Source organism: Telopea speciosissima, chromosome 10 (genome assembly GCF_018873765.1).
Source record: "Telopea speciosissima isolate NSW1024214 ecotype Mountain lineage chromosome 10, Tspe_v1, whole genome shotgun sequence".
NCBI classification, from domain to species: domain Eukaryota; kingdom Viridiplantae; phylum Streptophyta; class Magnoliopsida; order Proteales; family Proteaceae; genus Telopea; species Telopea speciosissima.
The window spans coordinates 45,504,758-45,527,191 of NC_057925.1; the positions used below are offsets into that span (position 1 = coordinate 45,504,758).

General features: G+C 38.1%; 1 protein-coding gene across 1 annotated transcript; it reads right to left on the reverse strand.

Annotated features, from left to right (window-relative positions):
• Positions 1-3,523: 3,523 nt before the first annotated feature.
• LOC122643637 (light-induced protein, chloroplastic-like) lies at positions 3,524-17,943 on the reverse strand. Its single transcript, XM_043837243.1, has 3 exons — positions 17,492-17,943; positions 3,955-4,150; positions 3,524-3,884 (listed from the first exon to the last, which is right to left on the reverse strand). Exons 1-3 carry the CDS (start codon positions 17,941-17,943, stop codon positions 3,570-3,572), a joined length of 963 nt encoding a protein of 320 aa, XP_043693178.1. The 3' UTR covers positions 3,524-3,569.
• Between the last annotated feature and the right edge of the window lie 4,491 nt (positions 17,944-22,434).

Consider the following 22,434-nt stretch of genomic DNA (forward strand, 5'->3'; position numbering starts at 1 on the left):
TATGAAGAAAAAGAAAAACTTTCGCCTTATATATAGAATTCTCTTTCAGGGAGGAGGAACATATCTTACGTTTTTTTATTAACAGTGCTTGATCAGTGACTAAGAGTAACTATCATCAAGAATTTTCTTTGCTAGCTACAAGGCCCACAACATATTTTCTTACCGAACTCGTTTTTTATATTTAAATCAAATTTCCGGATCAGGATCGTCTCCAGGGAACCCAGCACCCAAGGTGCATCTAGTGGTTGAGCTATGCCGCACACATCTCAGTGCACGCCTAGAGATATGTGCGACACAGCCCAACGGCTGAATGCACCTTGGCCGTGTTGGGCTCCCTGGAGACAAGCTAACTTCCAAATTTCCAAGGCTGGATTTGGGGGTTGGCATAAACTAGGCCCATGCTTCATATTACGGAGGGAAGGAGAGAGAGAGAGAGAGAGAGAGTTGAAGTAGGTTTTCTGAAATCGATTGGAAAACTGGTTTTAAATCAGAACTGAAACTAGTGTTTGGTTAATCAAATCAATAATATGATCCCAACGGGATTAACCAATGATTAACGGAATAACTAAAACGATAACTGGCCTGAAAATTAAAATTGAAGGTTTCCAATAGAAGTAGAAATCGCAAGAGAGAAAGATATAGAAGAAATAGGAGAAAACCATTCATGAATCCACCTGATTGAAGGCTTGGAATTCTACCAGAGCCTAACCTGGAATCCATCAACCCTTCACTACTGAATCTCACTGCAGTCAAGGGTGTGAAATCCACAGAACCAGCAGTAGAAAGCTTTTCTTATTCATCAAGAATCGTGGGGGAGAGGGCTCTAGCCCTTGCACTTTATTTATAGAGTTGGGTAGAATTCCGCTGAGACAAACCAATACCCAATCCTGACCAGAAAAGGAATATTAAAACCAAAACAAAGATTGAAAACTTCACATTGCAGGAAGTCCTAGAGGTGTCCTATTGCAACTAGGAAAATGAAAATGAAAATGAAAAAGGAAATAAACTTAAATAAGGATTGGATTTATAGATACCTTAATCCAGCCTAACTAAACAACTTAATAACAATAAAGTGAAGGAAACAAGGCTCCCAAAACAACCCCATGATTCTGGTTCTATAGAACCAGAAACCAAAACTGTAAGGTCCAGAAAAGCTGCAAAACTGGGCGAAAACTGACCAGGCTGAACCTCATGCTATTCTGGCCTGTTCTTTTTTCCTTCGATATTTGAGCTGAAATCTGGATTTGAATCAGAGAGAAGAAAAACCTAGAAATGACCTAGTGTTGGGACTTGAGAGAAATCCATCTCCCACACTGAGTTACATAAACAACCTTGGCTGTTAATCTCTACTGTTAAAGAATGAATGATAAATTACATTACAACATAAACTATCAACTCTTTTTATAATTTACTTCAGCTATGACCTGCTATTAGCTAGACACGACAGCCAAAGATGAAAACCAGAGCTATTGTGATCCGCACAAGCCGAAATCTTAAATTGAAAAGAAGCAAGCAGTTGCAGAGGATGTGCAATGACTGCTCTGATTTTCTACCACTATTGCCTCTCGGATCCTTATCAAACTTTTGTTCTGCATGTTCTTGGGTTTTAGAAGTTTTCTCTTGATTGCTCTCCGGATATTAGAAGTTTTCTCTCGATTGCTCTCCGGGCTTTAAGTAATTCACTGTAAACTTATATGGTTACAAAAATGTAGATATATAATAATATATAACATAACAGAATATTGGGCACAAATATGTTGCATAAAAATCAACTTCAGCTTTAACATATGTTTCTGTACTTATTTTTCTTCTTGTTCTTTGAGGAGGATCTGTGTATCACTTTCTAGTTTTATTCATACCCAGCTGTTCATGATAGAGGATTTGAGTTTGAGGAGGTCCGGATTGAGCAGTTTATTGTATGAAATCCAAGTTTAGCTAAAGAGGGAGATGTCTCCTATGAGTGCTAAACTAAGAGATGTTTCTGTACATCTGCTTACCATCGTACCCAAATAAGTCTTTAAAATTTGCTTGACTTCACCTTAGACAGTTTATATCTGGAGTGTCTCAAATCCTCCTTACTAAAATGGATATGGTCTGTACGCGAAGTAATGAAGAAAGAACTTTGATGTGCTTGTATTCAAATGGGGCTCTCTGTTGGAATTCTGAAATCCTTATTTCTTCTAGTGAGAAAATGATTACAATAACACTCTCTCACCGTCTGCAGACTATTTTTGAGAAGTTGATCTTGTGAAACTTCCAGTAATTGGTTTCTGGTGTTCAATACTTTTTTACCTACGTATGATTTGGAAATCATCTTTAAGAAACTATCTGAAATAATGATGATTCTCCTGCGTCTGTGGCCCACATTCCGTCATACTGATAACAAATCTCTAGTCCTAATGGTTTCCTGCTTTCTATTTGCAGATTCTGGTGTAGCAAGTACTGTCATTAGTTTCTAACGTATGTTACTGTTTCTGATCGTGACGGGTAAAGTCAAACATGGAAGAACAAGAATTGAGAGGAAATTCACTTTTAAGGAATATAGGCTTGAATTGAGGTACATGGAAGAACAAGAATTGAGAGGAAATTCACCTTTTAGGAATGTGGGCTTGGATGGTACCTCCTATTTGCTTAACCGGAATTGGTGTCTTTATTGAAGACATGATGGCTGAACTCACTACTCAGGATGAAGCTTCTAATGCAATACAATCTTAAATCAATAAGTGGGCTTTTTTGGTAAATTCTGTTTACAAGTTAATATGATGTCTTAACTCACTACTCAGGATGAAGCTTCTAATGCAATACAATATTAAATGAATAAGTGTGTTTTTTTTGGTAAATTCTGTTTACAAGTGAATATGATGTCTAAACTCACTACTCAGGATGAAGCTTCTAATGCAATACAATATTAAATGAATAAGTGTGTTTTTTTTGGTAAATTCTGTTTACAAGTGCTATTGTACTGCTATGTGTTTTCGCCTGGTGGTGTTTTCATGGCTACTATATTTTAAAATTTTCTTTATTTTTTCTTCAGTTTATGAATCTGTATTAATGATGTTTCATACTATCTGCTAATGTGAAAGTGTCATTCATCCTTTACCCCTGTGGATCTTTTCTATTTTGTTTGGACCTCTTCCCCTTTGAATATGTAAGGAGAAAAACTTGTTAATGGCCTTACATAGAAAAATGAACTACCTGTACTAGTACTCTTTTTGAGTTTCTAATCTGTTTGACAACCCCTCAGCTGCTATAACCCATATCCATCCATTTTAGAGGCTTAGTTGAGTCTCTGAGGACATCTCCTGTACAGATACAAATAGCTTGTTAATGACCATACATAGAGGGTTAGGTATGGTCATATAAGCCACCAAGATTGTGTAAAAACTTTCTTCGAAGGGAGGTTCCCACTTTATTACACCATACTACAAGCACATAATTAACAAGATAAAGGAAAGGGTCACAAGATGTTATTTTTTAAAACTACATTATTCACATTCCCACTATATTACACCATACTATAGGCACATTCACAAGGCAGATGTTTAGAATCATTTATAGTTGAATTTTATTTATAAGGACAATAGGCAGCTTCCTTCCTTGATGAGCACAAACACACTCCCACCATCACCCTTGGAGATACGCAGTTCATCATCAAGGTATGTTGTGAGCAACCATGACTGGGCATTAGTGTTGGTGATGGGTATCTTCAAGGGTGATTGGCTGGAAATTGTCTTCGCAACAGAGGAGGCACCGTTTTGAAGTGAGTTGATCAGACCTTTGAAAGGGGAGAGTTCAATCTTCTGTCCTAGAACTTCCACATTTTCTGGTATCTCAATAGAGTCTATTAACTGGGGTGTCCCAATGATCCCTTCTTCGAACTTTATCTGCAACACAAAAGAAAGTTTAGCACAGATTTATGTTGTCACAGTCATTTAAAAAGTCTCCATTACCAACCTGAACGCGTTTGGGACTTCGGATTTCAAATTTGGCATTGGTGCTGAAGGAAGTGCTGGCCAAGGGCCCACTGAACTTGACCGAGTTCTGGACGGTGAAGTTCTCCGAGTCAATGGTTTGGGAAATCTCCTCCACCTTCACCCATGGTGGTGTTCCCCTTGAGAACAATGGGAACAACCCTGAGAACGAGGTGTACCTGCACATCCACCGTACATGCATGAGACACACACACATCATATATGTATGTATGCATATGTACATACTTGATTCATCCTCTGCGCATCCATCTGTAACTCTCTAATCTAAAGAGAGAGTAGTAATGTCTATACCCTCTTTTGCCATGTCCATGTTTGCTATTCCTGTAGTAAACTAATGAGGCAATTCTGGTGGAAAGGTAATTCAGGGAAAGCTGTTCATTGGGTGGGATGGTCAAAGTTGTGTCAAAGGAAAAACTTGGGAGGTTTGGGTTTTAGGGAATCTGCATTATTTTAATCTAGCTCTTCTAGCTAAGTAATGTTGGAGACTTATCCATAACGGGGAGGCCCTGTGGGCTAAAGTCCATAAAGGGAAATATTTCCCGAATTCCTCTTTTATTAATGCTCCTTCTCGGTCTACAGGTTCTTGGGCTTGGAAAAGTCTTTTGAAAGGAAGAGACCTGTTGCTTCAAGGTTTGCGAAAATCTATTGGTAATGGTAATGATACTTTCGTTTACATTGGTGCTTCGATTCCTACTTTATATGGGGGGAAAATATCTAGTTTGCCATGCCTTCCCATTATAGTTAGGGTTTCAGATCTTATTATCCCCTTCAGACATCAATGGAATTTCCCACTAATGAGAACTATATTTTCGGATGCTGAAGTTAAGCCGATATCTCAAATCCCTTTGCCTGTCTTTTGTAGAAATAATGGTTGGATGTGGGCCTCCTCAAAGAATGGTAAGTTTTCGGTTAAATCTGCTTATTTTATTGCCTTACATGCCAATTCCCCTGCTTCTGTTTCGGTTGATAAATTTTGGGATATGATTTGGAAGCTGAACATTGTCCCAAAAATCAAACTGTTTCTTTGGAGATGCGCATCTGATGCATTAGCAGTTAAACAGCTGCTCCATTATCATAAGCTTGCATCTAGCCCGTTATGTCCTCTATGTAATTTTAATGAGGAATTGATAGTTCATGCTTTGTTCCTTTGCCCTTTTGCTTAATCTTGCTGGTTTGCCTCCCCTCTTTGCTTTAATACTCGGGAGTTTCATGGTTCTTTCTTCAATGAATGGTCAAACTTTCTGTTTGTTAGGTATAAGGATGTTCCTGATAGAAACCATTTTGACATTTTGTGGTCTTCTCTCTTGTGGGAGATTTGGAAGGCCAGAAATAAAGCAATTTTCGAGTTCGTTGAACCTGATCTCTCAAGTACTATGTCTGCTTTCAATGCTTCAGTGGCGGAAGGGCAGCTTCTTTTTATCTAGTGCCCAGTCTCCCATCCCTGTGAGTCCTGTTTCCAGTGGAGCTTCGGCTGAAAGAATGTTTTTTTAATATTCTTTCCTTTTGGTGGGCTCTATTAATTGTGGCAACTTCTATTTCTAAAAGGTTGGTCTAATACATAGTTATCAAGGCGGCAAGGCGACCATGGCGTTTGAGGGCCTTCCTAAGCGCCTTGGAGATAGGGCGGCCTCAAGGCGTCGCCTTGGCGAACAAGGCGTTCTAGTGTTCTTTTTTTTATATAACCATTTTATTAGGCATAAATAGCATATTAATTTTTATATAATTCTACTTGTATCCTAAATAAATATGAAAGAATTGAAGTAAATAATCAAGGAATTGCAAAATAGCATAATCATGACATGTCGGCTAAGGGTAGGGCATATCTACAAACACATTAAAGACCTCCACGGAAAAGAGGGAAAGATAAGACGAAACGAATAGACCCCTCTCCTAAGTCCATCCAAATGCAGCCAAGAGAGCGGCCCAATCAAAAGTTCAAAACCATTCATAAATATGAAATATTTACAAGTTCTGGTCTTGTGGTCACTTCATTTTAGTCCAATAAAGAAATCATTCAATTCTGTGAAAAAAAAGGAGGAAAAGAAAGAAAGACAAGATTGAATGAAGTTAAAGGAACTGTTTGTTACTCCACAGTCCACGGTCCTCTTTAGAAACAAACAAAAGAACATACAAGACTGGAGATGTCAAGACCTGAGATCTGAGATCTCGCCGAGATATGTTGAGTTCTGTAGAGTTAGGTGAGGTATTTAAGTGGTAGGTGAGTTAAAAATGGGTCGAAACTGAGACCCGAACTGAGATCTGAGATCTCGCTAAGATATTGCACTTTTGAGACTCGCAGGCAGTATCGTCTCGGTTTTTTCAAAAATCGAGAAACTCGGCGAGATCTCGCTCGTTCGAGAACTATGCTCCCAAAAGTGTACTTATATGGTTTTCAAGTTACACATAACTCACATTGTGCTAATAATATACATTGTTTGCTTTTTTAGTCACTTTTTCTGTCAATAACAATATAGTTACCATTGAGATTCTTATGGGAACAAACTTCAAGAAATGGAAAGAAGATGTATTGTTTGCTATGGAGTTGGCAGATGTTCATACATCCCTTGTTATGGACAAACCAGCAGATCTAAATGACAAGAGTTCTGATGATGATAAGTTGGTGCATGCTACATGGATGAAGAGTAATCATCTCTGTTTATTGTCCTTGAAGAGAACGATTAGGGAGCACTTGAAGAGTGGCTTACCCTTTGATTGCACTGCTAAGGAGCTGTTGGCTACAGTGGTACAAAGGTACCGAGTCTCATCTAATGTTGAAATAGGAACCCTTCTGCAGGAACTCTTCAACATGTCTTATAGTGGTTCTGGAGGAGTTAGGGATTATGTCATTAGGATGGATGACTATCAAACCAAACTCAAAGCCCTAAATATTTCACTTCCTGACGCTTGTATAGTTCATCAAGCCTCTTGAACAGCCTTCCACCTGAATTTGGAATTATCAAAACCAATTACAAATCCGTTGATGAAGCCTGACCCATTAATGACTTAATCTCTAGAGCTGTAGCTGAGGAAGAGAAACAAAAGAAAGATAAAGCCCATATAGCCTTGTTTGCCTCTAAATCCAATACCCCTAAAGGTAAGAAGTCCAAATACCCTACCAAAAAGGATGCTCAGGAAAACAACAAAGAGTCCAATCAGACTAACAATTTGGGTCCAAAGAAAGCTCCTTTCAAGAAAGGAGGTGACCGTTGATTCTTTTGCAAGAAGAAATGTCACATAAAACAGTACTGCGCTAAATACAAGACTTAGTCAGTCAGTCGTGAGAGTAAAGGTAATGATTCTTTGGTTATTGTTTGTGAATCCAATCTATCTAAAGCCCCATCCAGTATGTGGTGGCTAGATAGTGGTGCAACTAATCATGTTGCTTTTACCATATAGGGGTTCAGACATAAGAGGAAGCAAAATAAGGATGAATCAAAGCTCACCGTAGGGAATAATGAACAAGTTGACGTGGAGTTCGTGGGAGATATCATTTAAATTCTAGATAGTGGTTTTAATTTGATGTTAAAAGACACTTTTTATATACCTTCCTTTAGACGGAATTTAATTTCTGTTTCTAGTTTGGACATGTGTGGCTACTCTTTTGAAATAAAGAACAATATGGTTACGATGTTTTTTAATTCAAGTAAGATTGATTCTTACACTATGTCCAATGGATTGTATAGATTATGTTTATCTCTCAATGATATCTATGTCTCTTATAATGTTGAGAAAATTATTTCCAAAAAACCCTTGCCTAAAGAACAGTCTTACACATTATGGCATAAAAGACTTAGGCACATCTCTAAAGAAAGAGTAGAAAGGCTAATAAAGTCCAACATCATGCCTACTCTTGAAGATGAGCCTAAGACATGTGTAGACTGTTGTAGGGGTAAAATGACCAAGATAAAGAAGAAATCGGCAATCCGTAGTTCTGACCTGTTGGAGGTCATTCACACTGACATCAGTGGACCCTATTCAACCACATTCTGTAGAAATTATTATTTCATCACATTCATTGATGACTATTCCCGATATGGCTACTTGTACTTAATTAAGGAAAAATCTGAATCTCTTGAGAAATTCAAGATTTTTAGAATTGAAGTTGAGAAACAGTTAGGGAAAGTCATAAAAATTGTTAGGTCTGATCGGGGAAGAGAGTATTATGGCAGACATGGCGATGCTGGATAGCTTAAGGGCCCGTTTGCCAAGTACTTGGAGGATTCTGATATAGTAGGTCAGTTTACTATGCGTGAGAGTCTTGAGCAAAATGGGGTGGCCGAAAGGCATAATCGTGCCCTTATAGATATGGTGAGGAGTATGGTTAGTAGGACAAACTTACCTGAGTTTTTGCGGGGTGAAGCTTTGAAAACAGCCCTTTATATCCTTAACCGTGTTCCTTCCAAATCTGTTCCATTGACTCCTTTTGAGTTGTGGACTGAGTGTAAACCCAGCTTGAACCATCTTAGAGTTTGGGGTTGCCCTGCAGAAGTGAGGTTGTATAATCCAGCATTAAGCAAGTTGGAATCCAGAACTACTCGTTGCTTTTTTGTTTCCTATCCAAATCATTCAAAGGGTTATCAATTTTATAACCCCTGTGGAGGTACTAGAATTATGGATTCTCAGACAGCCAAGTTTTTTAAATTTGATGTGGCCGAGAAAAGTAGTACTTGTTCTCAGATTGTACAGGAAAGTAGTGGGGCTGGGACGACTGTATTTTTTCCTCTACCCATTCAAACAGATGTAGAGTCTGTTGCACCAGAGGTTGTATCCATTGAAGTTCAAGAACTTGTTATTGATCCTGTTCCTCCTAAAGCTCCTCAGGTTTAGGATGTGGTTGTGGAGGCTCCACCTAGGAGATCCATTAGGGAGAGGAGGTCAACCATAACACCAGACTATGTGGTCTATCTAGGAGAGCATGACTATGATATTGGTCCTGTGGTTAATCCAATTACTTATTCGGAAGCTGTTTCTGGTCCTCAGTAAGATTTGTGGTTGGAAGTAATGAAAGATGAAATGCAATCGATGAGACATAATGGCGTTTGGGAGCTTGTTGAGTTACCTAAAGGTTTCAAGCCCAGTAGTTGTAAATGGGTGTACAAGACCAAAAAGGATTCCGAAGGGAAGATTGAGAGGTTTAAAGCCAAACTGGTAGCCAAAGGATTTACTCAGAAAGAGGGAGTAGACTATAATGAGACTTTCTCACCAGTTTCTTCGAAGGACTCTTTCAGAGTAATTATGACATTAGTAGCTCATTTCGACATGGAGTTACATCAGATGGAAGTGAAGACTGCCTTTCTGAATGGAAACCTTAATGAGGTCTATATGGCTCAACCTGAAGGTTTTGCTATGGATGGTTCTGATCACCTTGTGTGTAAACTTAAGAAGTCTATCTATGGTCTCAAGCAAACCTCCAGACAGTGGTACATAAAGTTTTACAGTGCTGTGACTTCATTTGGTTTTGTTGAGAACTGCGTAGAGTGTATATCTGGCAAGGTGAGTGGGAGGAAATTTATCTTCCTGGTACTTTATGTGGATGACATCTTGCTTGCAAGTAGTGACGTTAGATTGCTACGTGAGACAAAGCAGTTCTTTTCTAAGGAGTTTGACATGAAGGACCTTGGTGAGGCATCTTTTGTCCTTGGCATTGAGATCCATAAAGTTCATTTACGCCACCTATTGGGTCTTTCTCAGAGGGGTTACATCGATCGTGCCTTGAAGAGGTTCAGTATGCATGATTGTAAACCTGGGAATGTTCCAGTTCTCAAGGGAGATAAACTGAGCTTATCACAGTGCCCTATAAATTATGTTGAGAGAGAACAAATGAAGTTGGTACCCTATACTAGTACACTTGGTAGTATCATGTATGCTCAAGTTTGTACTAGACCAGATATTGCTTCTGCACATAGTTGTCACGGCGTCACGGCGATCCAAGTCGGTGGAGGGGTGTCACGTCGATATATCGACATGTCGCCATGGCGAGCATGTCGACCATGTTTTATATTTTATTTTCTCTATTTTTAATGTCATTTAGTATGCTGTAATATATGTCTTATAACATCAAAAATCAACATGAAAGTGTACTACTAATATACTATGGTTTAATTCATGAAAGTGTAATATCCATTAGTGTAGAACCATCCATTAGTTGAGTGAAAGAGACTACAAAAGTAACAAAACAAAAAAAACAATTAAACTGGTTTTTAGCACATTAACATTAAGCTGAACTAGGATGGAAAACACAAAATCAAAGTACTGGTTTTTAGCAGATTAACATTAAGCTGAAGAGAAAAAAAAAAACTGAACTTATGGACTAATGGAGTTGAATATGTGCTGCTGTTGTGTGTGGCTGTGTGCAGGGCAAGAAGAAGAAAAAAATAAAACACCTTCTCTGTCTATGTGGAAGCCTGCAACTGCAAGGCAAGAAGCAGAAACAAAAAACCGAGAAGTTGTGTGCAAGCCTGCAAGTGCAACGTGCAAGGCAACAAGAAGAAAAAAGGAAAAGAAAAAAAAGAGAAGTCTGCTGATTGTAAGCAAGCCTATAATCGCAGGAAGAAGAAGAAAAAAAAAAAAAAAAAACCGAGAGTACTATGGTTGTAATCTGGAATAAATCCCTCCCCCCCCCTCTGTCTCTCGACTATCTCCCTGTCTCTGTGAATGTACAAGCAATTGCGAAGAAAAAAAAAAAAAACCGACAGGGCCCCCTCTGTCTCTCGACTATCTCCCTGTCTCTGTGAATGTACAAGCAATTGCGAAGAAAAAAAAAAAAACCGAGAGGGCCCCCTCTGTCTCTCGACTATCTCCCTGTCTCTGTGACTGTACAAGCAGTTGCGAAGAAGAAAAGAGAAAGACAAAAAAAACCGAGAGGACTACTAACTGAAATAAATCCCCCCCCTTCTGTCTCTCGACTCTCTCCCTGTCTTTGTGTGTAACTGCGTATGTGTGGCTGTGCAAGGCAAGAAGAAAAAAAAAAAAAAAAACCGATACTACTAGTACTGGCTATAATCACTAATCATTACCGGAGGCTGGGAGGAGAAGAACTGAAGAAGAAGAAGAGGACTGCCTGGGAGGAGAAGAACTGAAGAACTGAACTGAAAGATCGATTGCCAAAGGACTGGGAGGAGGAAGAAGAACCAAATTAAAAAATAATAATAAAAAATTACTTACCTGGAGTCCTGGAGGTTGCCGGAGGTGTTTGCAACTTCGAACTTCGAAGGAGTGAAGAACTATCTAGCCGAGAGTTGCAAACTTGCAGGAAGCCAGGAACTAAAGCCAAAGGTGCCGCTTGCCGGAATCTCGACCTCTGTCTCACGAACTGTTCCTCTATCTCGAGTCTCGACTCTCTCCTCTCGACTCTCGTCTCGAACTTTCTTTGGCTTTGCGATTTCTATTTCCCCCAATTAGGGTAATTAGGGTAATATGTTTGATGTTTTTAATTTTTTATGTTAATGTGTATTGCAGGTGTATATTTTCAAGTTACACCTCCAATAGACATTAACGAAAAAGCATCTAAGCTATTAAATGGTTTTAAAAAAAAAAAAATTAAGTCCAACTTTTATACATTCAAATATACAAATATCGACCAATATGCCCATATATCGTGGTATGGCGTCGCGTTATGGACGTCATATCGGACGATATTTTTACATTCACCATGGCGTACCTCGATATGTGACTTTCCCCAGCTCCAGGATGCCATGGCAGTGCCATGACAACTATGCTTCTGCAACAGGACTCCTAGGCAAATATTAGTCAAACCTTGGTCGCAATCACTGGGTTGCTGCCAAGAAGGTTTGGAGGTACTTGAAATGGACAAGAGATTATATGTTGATCTACAGACGTGTTCAAGACCTACAGCTAGTAGGGTATTCAGATTCTGACTTTGCTAGCTGTCAGGATGACAGGAAGTCCACATCAAGTTATATTTTCTTAATGACAGGAGGGGCAATGTCGTGGGAAAGAACGAAGCAGGGAATGATTACTTCTTCAACTATGCAAGCAGAGTTTGTAGTATGCTATGGGGCAGCTACTCAGGCAGTTTGGCTAAGGAATCTCATTAGGGAGTTGACAATGTATGATTTTGTGGATAGACCTATTCAGTTGTACTGTGATAACAATTCTGTTGTGTTGGTTATTAACAACAATAAAGGTATCACAGGGTCTAAACACATGGAGGTCAAATATTTGGCCATTAAAGAAAATGTTAAAGAATGTGACATCACAGTGGAGTATATTGGTACAGATGATATGGTTGCTGATCCCCTAACTAAAGGCCTTTGCCTTACTGTTTTTGAGAGACATGTTGTTAGTATGGGCTTGGAAGCATCATTAGATGCGGTTGTTTAGTGTAACTCATTTTATTTTGCTCTATTGTGTAATAAAGTTTGTATCTGTACTTTATCTTTTAATAAATTTTGGTATTCATATGTCAACTGTCTATTGCCTGAATTTTCAATTCCATGAAGTGCAGTTTTATTATGATTGTTGTGTTTAACTAATGGGTGTTTTATATGTTGGCATGTTGTATATGTATCTGTTTTAAAGTCTTGAGATATGTGATAACCTTAAGCAAAGGTTGGGGCACTTATTTATTGGCCTTAAGGTATTTCTTGTATCATATAAAGTAAAACTCGAGTTGTTAAATGTAAGACATACATGTTCGTTGAAGCCATAAAGATTTCTCTCATGTGTCCTTACGTCACTTAAGGAAAGAGAATTAGACTGACAAAAGAGATGACACATAAGGATTATCTATAAAGTGTTATTCAGTTGTTGCATTACCATATTACATCCATTTCAGTAGAGTTAAGGGCATTCGTGACCATGGATGGTCCTACGTCGCTTAGAAGAAGCAGTTACAACCACGATTCGGTGTTTAAGACTCTATGTGAAACGATTGATCTTTTAGAATTATCTCTAGACCAACATAAAGGCACGCGCAAGTTTTCAAAAATGATTTTGAACTGTTTTGAACAAAAACAAAGTCTTTTGTTTTTTAACTTTGGTTACAATCAATATAGCCCAAGTGGGAGAAGGTTATAATATTTTTTTAATATTCTTTCCTGTTAGTGGGCTCTATTAATTGTGGCAACTTCTATTTCTAAAAGGTTGGTCTAATAAGGAAGATATGGAGAATCTGGAAGATCTAATATGGACTGACTAGTGTGGGCTCACAGATCACCGTTAGATCTGTAATAGGACGATCTATGGGAATCTGTATAAAAAGGAAGCTAGGTCCCTCCTCTAACCCCAATCAAAAAAATTGCAACACTATTTTGAGAAATGGTGTCTCTAAGGTTTTACCATAGAGCCAGTGCTAAAGGGGAACTTAGAGGAGAAGATCCTTGCTTTGAGGAGATCGAACATTCATTCCACTGCGTTCTTCGTCGTCTCCAATGGATCCCAAAGAAGGTACGCTCCCATGAACGATTTCGTCACATGTTCTATTGTGTTCTTGATCTGTCTATATGATCTCGGTTAGGATTTATTCTTACATCGGCATCTGCTAGTCACTCCCCTGGCTGTTTCTCTATCTTCACAAATGGAGCCTGGAACGTTCACCTTTCTACTGGCAGTATGCTGCTAGAAATTTTGTTGCTGCTCAATGTAAATCAGGTATGGCACTCTCAGCTGTTGTCGTTGAAGCAGAAAGCGTTCGGTATGGCATGCTTATGGCCTCTTTCTTGGGCCTTCGCTCTTTTGTTATTTTTTAGGACTACATTTCTGTTGTTTGTGGTTTAAAGGGGGATGTTTCTTCCTTAGATTGGGTCTCTAGGCTTGTTGTAGATGACATTTCTTTGTTTGTTTCTTCTTTATGACTCTATTGTTTTCTCGCATATTACCCACTCCAGTAATGTAGAAGCTCATTCTCTAGCGAATGGTACTTTACGTTTGGGACTGCTTAGGCAACAAGGTGCCCGCCTAGGCGCCCTCAAGTGTTATTTTTTATTTCCCCCCCCCCCTTTTCTAACATTATTTAGTGTGCTACAATACTTTAGTATGCTACAATATATATCTTATATCATCAAAAATCAACATTAAGACTCATTTACTCATAAAAAATAAACATTAAGCCACATCAAGTCATCAAAAATAACATTAAGCCACATTAAGTCATCAAAAATCAATATTAAGCCACATCAAGTCATCAAAAATAACATTAAGCCACATGAAGTCATCAAAAATCAATACTAAGCCACATCAAGTCATCAAAAATCAGCATAGAACTAGAAGACAGCAGAACTGAAGAAGCAAGCTATTGGAAGTTGAAACAATCAAACCAAACATTTGGTTTATAATGTTCTTAGAAAATATGATCTTATCTATAAGTAATTAAATTGCTCTTGATTTAGAGAGATGTTCTTGTTCTCTAAAAAAGTTGACTAGTCAAATGATTTTATTTTTACAAGAGGTTTTTTATATTAATTAGAGCGCAAAACCAGCTTTCCAACAAATCCAAAATTGCTTAAATCTGATTTATATTGAAGAATTTATGCTCCGGTCAAACCTTATTTGGTCTCCGCGAATGCTACCAAAATGGCTTTGAATGAAAATATTTTTTTATGTATCAAAACAAATGAATATTTTACCGCACTTTTGGTTTTTAGCAATGTTTTACCATATTAAGATTTATAGAATTTTTAGATTTGAGAAAAACCTAAGCATTTGAAAATTGAAAATTTCACCTACCGCCAAAAATCCAGTTTTAGTTCCTGAACTGAAGGGTTGACTTTTTATCCTTTTGAAATTTATTTTTAACTATTTTTATTAGATTCAAATAGGGGGTATTTGCTTATTTATGAATAATATCTTAGGTAAATGAAATTACAAAATTTAATTGATATTTGGCATGATACCAATAAAAACAAGTGCAAGGCGCCTTGCAATAAAGAGGTTGTCGCCTAGGCCCCAACAAAACTATCTGGATGCCTAGGCGACGCCTTGACAACTATGCTCTGTACCTGGAAAGAGGTTTTCCTCTCTTCTCTTTTCTTAATAAAATTGCTCCGGCGAAAAGTGTTTTCTTTGTTTTAAAAAAAATATCTACAAGACTAATTAGAGATGATAAACAGTGCGGGTTTTGTTCAAACAGTTTGATTTGATTTGATTCGGTTCAAAATATAGTAGGTAGAAATCGAAATCAATGTGTTCATTAAATGGTTCCAGTTTTTTTAAATTAAAATTATTTATTAAATGGTTTTGATTTCTTGATTTGTAAACATTTCAATTTCACGCTGTAAATGGTTCCAGTCTCAATTTTGTTACCAATTTAAAGTAATTGATTTATGGGAGTAAGAACATTAATCGGTGCTGTGCCTGGACGTGTACCTGTGGCCAGATACAGCCAAGTGCAAAAATACCGGTGTTGCCCCCTGGAAAGGCGGAAAAGACCAGGAGCAACGTCAGTTTTTTCACTGTTGGGCTGTGTCTGGGCACAGGTACATGCCCAGGCACAACACTGACTAGCGTTCCTTTTCCCTATATTATAAACAGTTCTTAAACAATTTCGATCTCAATTTTTGTGATTAAGAAATTCAAAACGAGAAAACAAGACAAAGACGGACTGAAGATGTAATAAGTTCATGGGAGCATTCTTTGTGCAGAGGTAGGATTAGGGGTGTCAATGGGTCGGGTTGGGCCGGGCCTGCCATAAACCCTAACCCAACCCTAGAGGCCTTAACCTAAACCCTAACCCGACCCGACCCTGCCAGGGCCAAGAAACCCTCAACCCAGTCCCGACCCTGCCAGGGTTTTTCCTGACCCGACCCGGCCCTGATTGACCCTGATAGGGTCGGGCAAGGTCGGGTTGGCCCTGATTGATCTTGTCTTGACCTTGACCCTGACCCTGACCCTGATTTTGTCTGTAATCTCATGTGCCTTTAGGGCTTTTTTTGTCTTTTGCTTTTTAATTTTTTTATTAGGCTATACATATAAATAAATATTAGACCAAAAATATATATATCTATAAATAAATAAATAAATATATATATATATATATATGCAATATTATATACTTATAATTAATACAGGGTCGGGTTGGGTCGGGTTGGGCCGGGCCGGGCTAAGCTTGGGATCTAAACCCTGACCCGACCCGACCCTGCCAGGGCTAGACTATAACTAAACCCAAACCCGCCCTCAGGGTTGAAAAATCAGGGTCGGGTCCGGGCCGGGCTCAGGGTAGGTTCGGGCCAGCCGGGCTTTATTGACACCCCTAGGTAGGATTTTCACCTTTTATAGGGGACGAGGCAGTCATTTTGCTGCCCATCCTAAAGAGAAAGCCCAAGTCGGGGGATGGGCACATTTACATCCAAGTTGGTGATTTAATTTGTATCTCTCATGTGGGGCTGTGGGTGGGTAGGCCTACCAACCTTTGGCTTATTTGAGAGCAAGGTTCTAAAACTCGGGTTTCGACTAGGTTTCGACCAGCCAGAAAACGAGTTTGTCTCGGTTTCGACCATATCTTGGTCAAAACTTGAGACTTTCTCCACACTAACTCAAACCTTGGTTTCGAGGCCCAAAAGTTGTTTTTTTGCCCTGATCTTGTTGTGTTGCCTATTTTTTACATTTTAAATTCAATCCATGCATTAGTTCACATAAAGAACACTAAAAATATTACTTGTGGTTTTGATCCAAGTTTAATACTGTATATTGTTCTTAGACATGGTATCAAATAAGGTTTGACCGGAACATAACTCCTTCAATATAAATGAGATTTAAGCAATCTTAGACTTGTTAGACAGTTTTGTTTTGATAGCTTTCCAATATGTCCAAGATTGCTTAAATCTGATTTATATTGAAGGAGTTATATACCGGTCAAACTTAATTTGGTGTGTGCGAATGCTGTCAAAATCGCTTTGAATGAAAATATTTTTTTGGACATTAAAACAAATGAATATTTTACTGCAATTTTGATTTTTAGCAATGTTTTACCATATTAAGATTTATGGAGTATTTAGATTTGAGAAAAACCCCAGCATTAGAAAGTTAAAAATTGCACCTACCGTCAAAAATCCAGTTTTTGTTCTTGAATTAGGGGATTGACTTTTTATCCTTTAGGAATTTGATTTTTTAACTATTTTTATTGGATTCAAATAGGGGGTAAGGCATAAATACTTGTCTATCCTAGTTACGAGCCAAGTTTCCCCTAGTTTCGATGGGCATATGTGTCGAAACCACCGAAATATGGTCGAAACTATCGAAACCCAGTCGAATCCAAGGATTTTATAAAATTCCCCTTCAACTCGTCTCGGATACCTAGGAAACCGAGTTAACTCGATGGTTTTGACAGGCTTCGGTCGAGTTTTTGTTCCATGTTTGAGAGTTATTACTGTGCATCAGATGATGCAGAGCATTAGTTACGCAATATTTATTTATTTCCATACCAAAATATCTTTCTTTTTCCCCTCTCCTATTTTAGACTCTTTAAAAATGAAAAAAAATAATAATAATAAATAGTTTTCCAACTTCCATCATTGGCGGGAGAGAGAGAGAGAGAGACTTACGCAAGAATCCATTTGCCATTGAGACGGGTCAACGCGTCGGTGGGAGCGGGAGTCGGATTCAAGGCGTCAAGCTGGGTAATGAGCTCGACGATCTCGGCCCTCGTCTCGCTGGACGCTTTCAGCCCTCGATCCGTGCCGTAAAACGATTCCACCAAAGCCTTCTTCAGCTTCTCCACCTCACTGGACTGCTTAGGTTTCTCCTCCTCCGCCAACGCCGTTACAACTCCTTCTCCTGCCGCCTGAATCCTCAGAACGGGTCTCACCCCACGATTCTGAAAGGCGACGATGGAAAACCTCCTGGAACCTGCAACCTGCCTTCCTGGATCGGACGACGGAAAGATCGCTACAGAATGAAGCGTGGGGAGCGAATTCCTCTTCCATCCCAGATGGCTTTGGATGGTAAGGGTCTTGCAGTTGCAGAGCAAGGGACTGGAAGATGAAATAGCTGCCATTCTTCCTCTTCAAATAATTCTTCTTTCACTTCCTTGGAAATTTGGACAAGCCCTTTTAGTCTGTGTGTCTCTGCGAATTGATTTTTATACCTTCGCAGAGACAAAAGGGTTTGATTTTTTTTTTTTTTTTTTTTTTTTCTTATTATACAGGGCCCGACCAATTGATAAATTCCGTCCGCGTCCTTCACGTGGTGAGAGTTAATAAGATGTATCTGTCCTATTTTTATTATTTACAAAGAAATGAGGGATATTAATGAAAATAAAAAGGACAATTGATTGCCTCTCACATGTAAAGTCGCGTGCACTTCCGTGTAGATGAGCCATTCTTCTAAGGGAGAAGGGTGAGATGATGTTGAAAGAACATCGTCGAGGGGATGGGATATTATTGACTTCGGATAGACATTAATGACCTTAGGATGATGGCTTAACCCTATTCTATGGCAATCTGGCATTAAACGTATTTAGATTGGTATAAATGTTTATTCAAAATGACACAAATACCCCTCCTCCTCCTTATTTGACAAACTTGATGGGAAAATCTCTTGTGGACAAATACATTCACCTTGGATCCGGCTCCTCTCCAAGGACATGATCGTTCTCCCTCCCTCCAACCAAACACAAACAGGAGCGAAATGATCGGCCTACCCCTTGCCTGACCACCTTGCCCGACTAAGGTCCACCCCTACTTGTGTCTGGTTGGAGGGAGGAAAGGAGGTCGGTCAGGTTGTTGGACAGGAGCCGGATCCCTTCCCCTTACTATATCAAAGATTGGAAGTTACAACTACCCCCATATTACAAATAGGGGGAGGAATATTGGGCATATGCTTCTCACATGTAATAAATTCACACACGCATTATTGAGACAAGTAGATTTTGATAAGTGTTGAACCACATAAATAGGGATCCACAGATATTAATAACAAGAGAGGAGGTAGAATGTGTGAGAAGGCCTGTATATACTTCGATAGGTATCGAAGTGTACAACAATGAGCCCATAGATATTAATGATGACAAAGTAGAGAGAATATGAGAAAATTGAGAAGGCTTGTTGTATATATAGGAGTCACACATACATCATTTTTCCTTTCAAATATTATAAGGTCATGCGAGTGTTTGACAAACATCTACATGTATAAGGATTGTCTAAATGATACATCTGTTTATACATTTTGAACTTGTAACCTTTTTTTTATTATCTTTTATCTTATTCTTAAAAGTTTTTTAAATTAAGGTTAAAGAATGATTTTCAAAATAATTTGACAGTGACTTATCCTTCTATCTTTAGTTTTGTGTATTTTTTCAAATACATGTGTGAAATGTCAAGATTTACCCTCTCATTGAAAAAAAAATGTGTTATACTAAAAAGGCAAAAAGTAAGATTTACAATTTATTTGAGACCTTAGGGATGTCAACACCCAATAATTTATAACCTTATGTTTTTTATCCTTCAATTTTTTTTGGGTTTTTGACAAATGTCCCCCTGAAAATCCCCATTTGTCCAAATGCCCTTTACAATTTTTTTAATTGCAAATTTTCCCCTATTTTCAAAACAATGTAGCACTTTGGTCCCTACCATTAATTTGGAACATTAGATGTTCCAAATACCCTCATCTTCTCCACTTGGTTTTGGGTTTGAAACTGAAAATCAAACCCTAAACCCTTTGGGGAAGATGAACCCTAAAATCAAACCTCCAAAATGTGATAATCCAGAGAAAATTATTGCAAATTACTATTCAATTAATTACTATTCAATTTGTCTCATTATAAATCAGTTAAATTGTGCAGACCATTCATTTCTCACATCCGATTTCAACTTCTACAGTTACAAGTTTGAGTAATTTACCCCTTCAAAAACTATCACACTTGCTCCATTTAGCAGAGGACCATAAGTAACATAGCTATGTCCAGTAATCCAACCTACCGGTGAGGAAACACTTTCCCTTAAAAAAAAATAGTAATCGAACCTACTGTAGTTTGTAATGTATACAAATTGAGATGTTTTTCATATATATAATCCTTCAAACAAAGCTTCAGAGCGTAAGAACGAAGTAGCTCGTCCTTTATTTACCATGGCCAGCAAATCATGGAAACAATTAAGAGAGCTGAATCACCATGCTAGTGGTGGAAATTATTTTTTTTAATGAATAAGAGAGTTTAAATTAACTAAACATTTACGAAACCACATGAAAAAGGCCCCTTCCTGATCCCACTTGCTCTTCGGGCAATCATTTTAAAAAAAAAATTATAAACATGAGAATCCCCATTATCACAAAAAATAATTGTTCGAGTACAAATTCAACTGAGAGAAGATGAATAGAATGCCACAGCCTTATTGATTCGAGAGGTTTCTCGATCGTGTGTTGCAATTTCTGAGACATTCGACATGTGAAAACCCTTGAGAAGCTCATGAGCTTTGGCTTAATTTCATGAAATTGTTTGTTAAAATATTATTTAATTTTAACAAAAAACAAATGAATTTTTGGTAAAATAGTTTACATTATTAGATCAGGAGAATCATAGGTACTGTTTCTCAGAATTTAACTGATTTATAATGAGACAAATTGAATAGTAATTTGCAATAATTTTCTCTGGATTATCACATTTTGGAGGTTTGATTTTAGGGTTCATCTTCCCCAAATGGTTTAGGGTTTGATTTTCAGTTTCAAATCTTAAACCATTTGGAGAAGACGAGGGCATTTTGGTCATTAGATATCCTGAAACTAACATCTAACAGCACGGTCAGCAAGGACTAAATTAAGTGCTACATTGTTTTAAAAGTAAGAGAGAGTTTGCAATTAAAAAAATTGTAATGGAATATTTGGACAAATGGGCATTTTCAGGGAGGCATTTGTCAAAAATCCTTTTTTTTTTTGGGTAGAATATTGATCCTTCCATCTTTAAACACGATCCATATTATATCAATCCAAGTTTTACATGACCAAATCAATATACAGTCCTAATAAGGAGCTCTTCTTCTCCTATTTCTTTTACCTCCTGTCTGGATTGGCTGAAATGATTTGTATCTCTTGATCTTTCTTCTTGTCAATTTTTTTTGATAAATCTTTCTTCTTATCAATGAACAGGTTTTTTCTACCCAAAATTGGAATCGATTGGAATCAATAGGACTTGCCAAAATTTAATGAAAATTGACCAAATTAGTGACGGTCAATTCGGATCCAAACCACCCGACTGATCCGAGTCAGTTTTTTAGAGTGAATCTTACCTTTACCCTCCTTCTTCTTCTTCTTCTGCAGGCGGACCACATTTTCTCAAAGATAAAATAATAATTAATGAAAAATTCAACATTTTTCTATATTATACTACGTATCCTTTATTTATTTAATCTTGTAAGATAAGTTCCCAGTTCCTACCAAAACAAAAAAGATAAGTTCCCAGTTCAGTCACTATCCTTTAACTTCACAGTTGATTGAACTGAGTACTGGTCCTATCGATATCTCTTATTTATTACAAGTAACTATAATTGCTTATCCCAAATTTATTCTAATTTTTTAATAACAGTAGTTTTCAACAAAAATGAGAGAAAACTGAGATTGGGGTGTAGTGGATCGTAAACCCCATAAGATTTGAATTTTTATCCTCTCAATTACATTGCATGTACTTGACGTCAAATACATCTAATAGAGGGAGGTGGACCCCACGTGAACCCCACCTCGGGCAGTTTGTTCGGGCAAGGGGTAGGATAGTCATTTTTACCTCCTCTATTAGATGTACTTGACATCAAGTACGGACATAAGATTTGGGATTGTGGAGCAAATGGGGATTTTTATCCTCTCAAGTGCAGTGCTCACCTCAATTGAGAATCCAACAGTAAAACCATGAGTGGTGATGTTTTTTAACCTTCTCAAGTGGGAAAATTATCGCCCCCAGAACTGGGGGCTCTGCTGTCCGCATCGTACGGCGCAGAAGCGCCCATGCGTGCACACATGGGCGCTGGTGCGCCACACAATGTGCACAGCAGCTCCCCAAGTACTAGGGGCGATAAAGATCCTCTCAAGTGTTGGGTGTATGGTTGGATTCTCAAGTGAGGTGTACTTGAGAGGATAAAAATCCAACAAACGAAGAACCAACAAATAAAAAACATAAGGGAGAGGATTTTATACAACAAAGTTTTGCACTAATAGGAAGGGAGGATGATGACAAATCATCTAAGACGATTCATTTGTTAAGGAAAGAGGTATGGGGTCTATGGGTGGGATGTCAGAGGGCGTGGATAAGAATCTGGACATTGGTGTTGTGTGCTTCCTTTCCCAAAACATAAAAACCTTCCTGAATCAGCCCAAATATTTTCCGATGGGTTGGATGAGAGCAATTTTGTTGAGAGAAAGACCCAAAATTCCTTTAATGTTCAATGTGAATCTCACTCCAAATGGAACTGTCCAAGTGGCAAAATAAGTTTTTGAAAATCAGTGGAAAAATTAAAATTTCAATTCAATGATAAAGAAGGAATAGATGATTCAAAATATAATAAAA